The 9,602-nt window shown below is 44.4% G+C and overlaps 1 protein-coding gene across 4 annotated transcripts in view; it reads right to left on the reverse strand.

The window, feature by feature from the left end:
- The window catches only part of robo3 (roundabout, axon guidance receptor, homolog 3 (Drosophila)), a 110,809-nt gene that overhangs the window by 31,245 nt on the left and 69,962 nt on the right, over positions 1–9,602 (reverse strand). For all 4 annotated transcript variants that reach the window (XM_032533531.1, XM_032533534.1, XM_032533533.1 and 1 more), the window contains 2 exons: positions 7,774–7,945; positions 3,643–3,848 (listed from right to left, as the gene is read on the reverse strand). In XM_032533531.1, the coding sequence (XP_032389422.1) occupies positions 3,643–3,848; positions 7,774–7,945 (378 nt within the window). The remainder of the gene's footprint in view (positions 1–3,642; positions 3,849–7,773; positions 7,946–9,602) is intronic.

Genomic DNA, 9,602 nt, shown 5'->3' on the forward strand with positions numbered 1-9,602 from the left:
GGTAAACAGCCGGGGTACCTGACTATTAATCAAGGCCGGCAGCTCCGGGGGTGCTGCGCGAAACAGACTGCTGAAAAATGGATTAGGCGAGAGGAAGAGAGGAGAGTAGGAAGGAGGCAGGGGAAAGATGAGCTTCACACTATAATATTGATATATGATTGTTTGATGACATCTTTAAGGTTCGGGGATATTTTGGCACAACGCGTCCCAGAAATCATCTGCCACTCAGAGTGTTCTGAGCTTTGGTGTCTTTTTCTTTTCCTTTTTCTTTGTCCACCACCTGCTAACTACCCAGTTAGCATGGGTATCATGGGCCTTCTGCACAAGAGCGCACAGACGGTTGATAATGATGTCAGGTCCTTTTTTTAGAAGGAGAACAAGAGGGAAATGTGATTACAGACTATAACACAGGTACACTGGGATTTAATGTCAACACATGAACTCGATTTCCTCCTTTAACCTGATCACTCCCGCTAATCTGTTTTTCTGTGGTCCACGTGGTCCTGCTCTCACTCCTCGGGCTTTGTTTGGGTTCCTCTGTTTTCCCAACTGCCCCGGTCCCATTCCTTTTTCCCTTTGCCGCACACACCTGCTAACCCACGCCCACATCAACCGCTTAGCAGGATGGCAGCACAAACCTATTTAACCCCCCCACCAGCACCACACACACACACACACACACACACACACACACACACACACACCCACACTGTCTGTCCAGGACATCTTGGCACAGGAGAGGGATCGTGGTGGTGTGTGCCTGGCAGTGATCCCAGGGTAATGGCATCTCCTCATTGCCAGGGTACGAGGAACAAACAGACCATCTGTGCCCCCCAACCCCCCCACCCCACCCCCACCAGTCATGATGAAATCAACTTATTAATCTTCAGGGTTTAATGTATTTTATGAATGCTGATTTCCTTCTTTTTTGTGTGTGTGTGTGTGTGTGTGTGTGGGGGGGGGGGGGGGGGGGGGGTGGAGAAGCAGGCAGCAGTACTGACACGGAAGTTGAGCAACACACTGCTGTGGACGAGGGGCAGCAGCAAAACGCCCTTTCCCATTGGGGCTCTCTTCATAGCCCACGGACTCCTTTAACAAAAACCCTTCAGTCGTTCTTTTTTTCCACACTCCTTTGTCATTGGTGTTTGAAAGGGTTAGATCGGATTCTCCAAAATCACACGATAACACGAACGCATTAACGGGTGGGGGGGCAGCGGTGGACCAGCAACTCCCGTGTTCGGCGAGATAAAATGTCAAAGGAGTGTGGTGGCTTTGAAGAGAGCCGAGATAAAGGCTCCAGGTCCACGTCAGATAGGGCTGTTTCACAGCAAGCGCTGGAAATATTCTCCACATACTGCATATATATACTGTATATATATCAAATCAACACCTCAAATCAAATCCAGCACCATCACATGAGGGCGTGTACGCACTTCAAATGGATTCCACAGTCACTCACTCTCTTCTTATTCCGACATGACGTGAATGCAGAAGAAAATCTGCTTCAGGCTTCTGACTCCTTCTATCCTCACTCCATCTCTCTCTCTCTCTCTCTCTCTCTCTCTCTCTCTCTCTCTCTCTCTCAAATTCAAAAGGCTTCATGGGCATGAATGTCAGAAAACCAATATGGCCAAAGCATCAAGGATAATACAAATCAAAGATATTAAGATGAGAAAAAATGCATAGATACAAGTCATTGGGTAAACTCAGAGTGATAGACCATTGCCGACCATCGAGGAACTTCTGAAGTAAGTTGATAGCAACCTCTTTGGAATTGTCATCTCTCTAAATTTCATCAGAGGCCCTTTATGATGCATATACTGATCTGTATTTGCATGTTCACAGTGTAATTAGATATATTTTTGGTAGACGACCGATTGCCTGCTTGTCTGTTAGCTCGACGTTGCCAGCTGTGAAGGTCTCTCCTGGGGTAAATTGATTAAATAGCTTCCTCTTTTGAATTGTTAACTCTCTATAATATATCAAATGCTCTTATCTTTATTTGTATGTGTACATCACAATCATCGGGTTATTCAGGGCTGCACAGAGCACTCACCCCCTCTCTTATCTTCTCTCTTTCTCCTTCTCACTCTCTCTCTCCCTTCTCTCTTTCTCCTTCTCTTATTCTCTCTTTCGTCTCTCCCTCTTTCCCCCTTCTGTTCTCTCTGTCTATTATCTACTTTCTTTCTCTCCCTCTTTCTCCCTCTCCTCCTCCTCTCTCTCTCCCTTATCCTCTTTCTGTCTCTTATCCTCTCTCTTTCTCCCTCTCTCTCTCTCACTCCCTCTCCCTTCTCTCTCTTTCTCACTGTCTCTTATCCTCTTTCTTTCTCCACCTCTTTCTCCCTCTCTCCCCCTTTCTCTTATCCTCTCTCTTTCACCCTCTCTATCGCTCCCACTTGCCCTTCTCTCTTCCTCTCCCCCTCTCTCTCTCCCTCCCCTTTTCTCGCTCTGTCTCTTATCCTCTCTCTTTCACCCTCTCTCTTGCTCCCACTTGGCCTTCTCTCTTCCTCTCCCCCTCTCTCTCTTCCTCCCTCTTTCTTGCTCTGTCTCTTATCCTCTCTTTCTCTCTCTCCCCCTCTCTCTCCTCCCTCTTTCCTCTGTGCCTCTCTCTCTCTGTCTCTTATCCTCTCTCTTTCTCCCTCTCCCCCTCTCTCTCTCTTTCCCTCTTTCTCTCTGTGCCTCTCTCTCTCTGTTTCTTATCCTCTCTCTTTCTCCCTCTCCCCGTCTCTCTCTCTTTCCCTTTTTCTCTCTGTGCATCTCTCTCTCCGTCTCTTATCCTCTCTCTCTCTCTCCCTCACTCACCCAGTCCTCACTCGCAGTGATGCATTGAGGATTTAATTACGAGTCTCAGCGATCGTTAATCATTGAGAACCCACAATCAATTAATGTGTGAGCCTCGCGGAGGCTGCGGTGACCCTTAGGTGCTGCTTCACACCCAGGAGGGAATTCTGGGCCGAATGGATTTCATTAGCGTGGAGTAAGACGATGCTAACGACTGCTAATGGCCTCGCACGCTCATTATCATGGTGATCACACCTCAAAGATGCATTCCACACCTCTCCTCCTCCTCCTCTCATAAAAAAGCATTGCTTGAGTTGACGGTAAAAATGTCCTCCGTTTTAGTGGCCCACGCCGTCCCTGTAATTAAAAACGCCGTTTTATCGCCTGGAATGTGTTTATCTTGCGCAAACGGCATCATGTTTGATGTGTAAATAGTACTAGGTGAAGACGTTTTAATGAGCTCACTGGAAACAGTGGTGTGATGGAATGAGAAGTAGCAAGAAAGGAGTTGAATGATCATCACAGAAAAGCTGCGGAAGGCAAAATGAAGGTCAAAAAGTCTGTTTTTTACTTCCTGTTTCATTAGTCTGGGATTACATCAACGCACAAACAATGTCTGCATTTGATTTGTCTCAAGTGGAAGTCTTTTTATTTTATGTTAAGTGGATTTTTTGAGCATTTTAGGCCTTTATGAAAAAACAGCTGATGAAGTGAAAAAAAGGAGAGAGGGGGGATAATGACATGCAGCAAAGGGCCGCAGGCTGGAGTCAAACCCGGGCCCCCTGCATCAAGGATATATGGGCACCCACTTTACCAACTGAGCTATCAGGGAACCCAAGTGGAAGTCTTTTATTGAAATACCTGCAAGTTGGTGATTTGGAAGGTGCCGTTTTCCATCAAGCTGACGCGGCCGTCGTTTCCCAGGATCCTCTGGCCGTCCTTCTCCCATTGGATGCTGGGGATGGGGTTGCCCATGATGTGGCAGTGCAACTGGGTGGTGGAACCGGGAGCTAACGTGTGATTGGCCGGTCCCTGGCGGATGATCGGCGGGACGCGGTCCGAAGGCGCTGTAGGGACGGAACATAGTCAGAGGCCATGAATCAACTCCTCTCTCTGTCAACGCAGAACTCAGTTTATGGTTTTGACCCCTAGTGTGGTCCTCAGAGTTGCTGTAGGGGGGTGGGGGGGTTAGGCCCCAAATTATTGTGTTTTTTTTTTTTTAAGTTTCCAAGAAAATTTCAATGTCTTAGCATGCATCTAACACGTAAATCACCCTATCTGTGACCCCCAAGTGCTCTCACAACTCCATAGTCGTGTTGGATTTTTTTTGAAAGCTCACATGTTTCCCGCTAAAACAAAACTCATGCTCACAATAACCAAACATATCTTTAACAACAGCATTTATAATAGAGCAGATGCAACTCCCAGAGGCTACTTAGCCTAAGTGGCTATGTCATCCCTACAGAATGCTGCTCTGACAATGTACAAAGTAATGTATTTTGACTGATGTTGCAATGGCAACATGATTCCCGATATCGAAGGGAATGATCATTGTTGTATCATTATTCTCATTTTCATTAACAAATATTTACATTTTAAATATTAAAAAGGATTTTTGCTAGGACCTGTACCTAACAAAGATGTTTTCTTTAGTATGTAGGATAGGATTTGTAGACTGGGACGTCTCTGCAGCGCCACGGTACTTCATTCAGAATGGTGTGACACATTGACCACACACACACACACACGCACGCACACACACACACACACACACACACACACACATACAGTTGTGTCTGCCTATCTTTGTGGGGACCAGTCATTGACATAATGCATGCCTAGCCCCTTACCCTAACCTTAACCATCAAACCTAAATGCCTAACCCTCACCCTCACCCTCACCCTAACCATAACCTAACCTAACCCTCCCTAAAACCAGTCTTAGTCCTCAAAAAGCCTTTAACGGTATGGGGACCAGCATTTTGGTCCCCCAAAGCACTCGTCCCCATAAGTATACTGTTTTCACAATTTTTGGTCCCCACATTAGCTATACCAGACCACACACACACCACACCACACACAACACACACACCAACAAAACACTCAACTCTACATTTCATCCAACAATCGTAGGCTAAATGGAAATAATACATCCACTACATGTTAAACTATGAGGCCAGGGTGTTTTATGTGTTTTTTTAGTTTTTTTTCCATTACTGGTTCTTTTTATGTTATCCCTTTCTGGGAAGCCATATTTAGAGACATGTTAAAAGCTACAGTTTACTCTTTGGTTCCCAAATCGTCATGTTTGCCTGTAATGTCCCGGCCTGCCCTGCCATGTGAGCTGTAACATGTCCCTGTAAGAGAAACATTCACTCCCAGAGGCTCTCGAGTCCCCCCCCCCCCTTTCTCTCTGGTCCTGTCCCAGTTCAGCATGCAAATGTACGACAACGATTTTTCTCAGACTGGAATATGTTGATTCATTGCCCTTCAAAATGAAGGAATAAATAAATGTATTGGTCGTAACCAAAGGGTGGGGTCAGAAGCTACAGCTTATACCAGCCGCCTCCTCACATTTTTAGTTTTTTTAAATTATATAAAAAAAGAAAACTAAAGAACATATACACTTACCAAGACAACTTTCTACAGATATGCATACATACAGTGTGTTTGCATATGCATGCATACACTTGCCTACATATATACACTACATACACACATACACGCCTACATATACCAATAAAGGTCAGCACTTATATACTGTACATTGCCATCCTAAGGTCAATGAATGTCAGAGTGATGTCCACTTGACAGGATATTGAGTTGCACCGCAATGTACACACTAATAATATATATCATAAGCAAAAGTGTCTTTTCAAGAATCACTATACCTTTTGAGTAACCATGGATTACTTTGGAACAGTCTGGCGGAGGGTCTTTGTGGGTTATAAAACTCTTCAATTTCATACAATAACGAGAAACCAAATTCTGCACTCCCTATCATGTTGTCAATAAGCATGCATGCTTTAATACAATTATTAAAATATCTACTGTCTATCTGCAAGGGGAATCTATTACATTTAAGTTGCAGTGTGAGTGTGTTAGCCAGGTTATAGTCTGTATCCACGATCTTCCACTTCTGGTTTATTCATTTTTAGAGAAGATAATCCCACTATAACAAATAATCCAGGTGCAAATTAGAACTGACACAGTAAGGCTCATCTTCAATAAAATAAACATAAACATGACAGGGCTGTAACATGCGATGGATGGCACAGTAGATCAACTTAAAAGATCCTTAAAAATCAACTTCGGTCCAAAAGTTAACCTACCCCGGAGTTGACCCTCGTGTCAAATGTGCACGTGTTAACATCCAAATCAACCTCCACCACAGCGCTGTGCAGGAAGGTCTGGCAATGCGAGCCTAGCACTTTACAATAGGATAGACACATTTTGGTATGAGGCAAATCATTGCTGTTGAATAGTCATCCTTGCACTAAGCTTCGCTAACAAGTGAGTGAAAGTTAACAGTTTTTTAGCTGTTCCACTGGGCTTCACATCCGCAGATTAAGAAGTGGAACAGACACTATGTAAATCCATATTTGACGTGCAGCTACAATGACTGCTTAAACCCAGGCATATGAATACATGTCCTAAACAGTAAGCCTGCTTTCACTTCACGATCATCACCAAGAAACCCATGGACATATAAGGCTGTCTTGACTGTACGTCTTACATGTAAACACTGTGGTTGCCAACGAGCAGAGTTATGCTTACTTTAAGTCAAGTCGATTCCTGCACATTCATAACTGGCTGTGGGAAGACGATGAAGACTGTTAGTAACTGAAGCTTTTCTTTTTCCCCGCGATGGCAAGCGGCGCTCACAAAGCCCTCGCCACACAATTTCACTCACCCTACTGTTTGACATTTGCCTTCAGACGGGTAGCAGAGCCTCATTATTATTCTGTGCTGCAGCTCTGATATCATCAGCTAACTGGAGCTAACTGAAAGTGTAAAAGGTCAATACAGGAGTTGGTGTAAATGGAGCTGAATAAAAATCCCAGTTTACTCCTTGAATGGGAGGGCAGCATATGTTGCAGCCGGGTTATTTGCATAGAACTATCACCAGGTGTCCTTTTTGATTACACCTGATAAGGACTCCTGCTGTCTGCTCATTTGGGGAAGAATATTTTAACTGAGACAGATTTGAAGGATGGATTTTTAAATGTTATGTTGTAGGGGAAGGGAGGTTAAATCAACAGATTGTGATAAATGATCATAGGAGACCTATTATGCTTTTTTTGTCATATGTATATTATGTTACAATGTTCATATGAAATGTGGCAAAGGCTACAAAGAAGGAGGTGAACATAAAAGCTCAGATTTCCCACAGTTCTGTTCCCAACACTCCGGTTTCAGCTGGTTTTTCTACTCTTGGCTCCGTATGATGTCACACTCGGACAAGTCTCTTTATGTGGTCTCTTGCAGGCAGGTTGCTACTTCAGTGTTTACAATACATACACTGCTACATGTAGCTACATGCTAACGCTGGGGAAAGCTGGGATTTTGGTTGCAGATGTAATTAACTTCTCCCCAATTTCTGATCAAATTCATGCTAGAACTTGTCCGTTTGTGTAGTTCTAGCCACTGGGGGGGCCATAGGCCGGCTGGGGGAACTCATATTAATGTTAAAAAAAACTCAGAAAGTGACATTTTCATACCATGGGACCTTTAAATCAACTGATATATTTGTAGCAAACCGAATTCAGATCTTGGGCAACTATACATGCATGAATTTGAACAGTGGAAGCCAAAAACCGAGTAACAACATCATGAACCACAAACACGAGGCAAAATATGAAAGCAGTCACTTTTTGACTCAGCATACACACTGTAGCTAACGGTGTCTGGATCCCTACGTGCTGCTCGTTCAGTCACTCTTTACTCTGTGGGATCAGGTGACTGGGGATCCTGTTTGTGTGTTCCCACTCACCACTTTCCACCTCCAGCAGGGCTTTGGTGAGGATGCTGCCGGCCACGCTGATGGCCTGGCAGATGTAGTAGCCCGAGTCTTCCACTCGGACGTCGGCGATGGTGAGCTCGCCGCTCAGCGACACGGAGAAACGGCCCGACTGTAACGGCTCCTGGATGGGAAACAGCAAGATCTGGAGGAGACAAAACGTTAGGAAGATGAGTCTCTTTTTTTATTTTTTAGTTTCTTCATAGTCATGTGTGCACTCGCTACCTTAGCTTATGTTTGTAGTTATTAATTAATTTAGTCACTGGCTGCAACACACACACACACACACACACACACAAGCACGCACATACGCACACACACTCTCTAACAGCGGAGCGTCTTCTCTTAAAGGCTCTGACACACTCATACACACACACACACACACACACACACACACACACACACACACACACCGCCAAGCGCACTCCTCTGAAAGGCCTCTGACACTCTCACCACACACACACACACACACACACACACCACACACACACACCCACACACACAACACCCACCCACACACCACACACACAACACCACTCTCTCTAAAGGCTCGACAAACTCAGACACACACATCACACACACACACTCCAGACACCACCACACACACACACCACCACACACCACACACACCAGGGACAAACAACACACACACACAGACACAACACCAATCACACCACCACTCTTCTCTAAAAGGCTCTGACACACACACGCACACACACATACATGCTCTAACAGCGAAGCATCTTCTCTAAAAGGCTCTGACACCACCAACCACCAACACACACACACACACACACACACACACACACTCACTCTAACAGCGAAGCATCTTCTGCACTAAGTGCACCTTGCACAAACGCAGCTTTTTACTTACATCTTTATAAATACTATTCAAGTAGTGGTACATTTTTATTCCCAATTTGTACATACGTTTGTACATTCTTTGCTTAGTATTTCTTTAACTTTATTTTTGAATAGCTGTTCTTGTATTCTATCCCGTGTGTGTGCTGTGTGTCTGAGATGTTGTTGCTGTAGCACTGACATTTCCCAATGTGGGATCTATAAAGTCTTTCTAATCTAATCCAATGTGATGTACTGAAGTTATCATCGCTTATTTGTTTTTACTTGTGGGTATTTTTTTTTATTCTAACCCTAACTAATTAGTAATTGGTTTAATACTGCAGGCCTTAATTGTTTTGTGCTCTTATGCATGTTATAAAACTGTAATAAAACTCTCCATCTCCAACACACATGTCAAAGACAGACACTAGCTGTTCCACTTGCAGCTTTATTAGAAATGTTCTATTTGACATCATATTAATTAATAAATGTGTCTCTCCTGAACGACGTGTGTCGACGTCTTCATTTAGACAAAATAGGTACTTTGGGCAACTTAATAAAGATGTAAAGAGACAGCAACAGAAGAGGAGCAGGAAATGAAAATTAGTTTCATGAAAAAGAAACATCAGGTTGAAATGGATAGAGGAAGTTTTATCCCTGATCCCTGCTTTCCTTTGGCGTTTGTCAGTATGAAATACTCGTTTTTTCACAGCCAATATCCCCAACCTGCTACTCACATACTTCCTCTCCCTCCCTCGTCCTCCATGCTTTCTCCTGTTTATCTCTCTCCTCCACTCTTGTTCTCCCTCTCCCACACACATTCGCCAGGCCTCCTCCTCTAATCTGTACCTGGGAGCAATGCTACAGGCACCCACACACTCTCATCCCGCCTTTCAGTGCATTCCAGCAGGCTGCCCTGCTTATCGTACACTCGTCTTTCTCACACTTGTGCATGCAACCCC

This window comes from Etheostoma spectabile, chromosome 13 (genome assembly GCF_008692095.1).
Source record: "Etheostoma spectabile isolate EspeVRDwgs_2016 chromosome 13, UIUC_Espe_1.0, whole genome shotgun sequence".
NCBI lineage: Eukaryota > Metazoa > Chordata > Actinopteri > Perciformes > Percidae > Etheostoma > Etheostoma spectabile.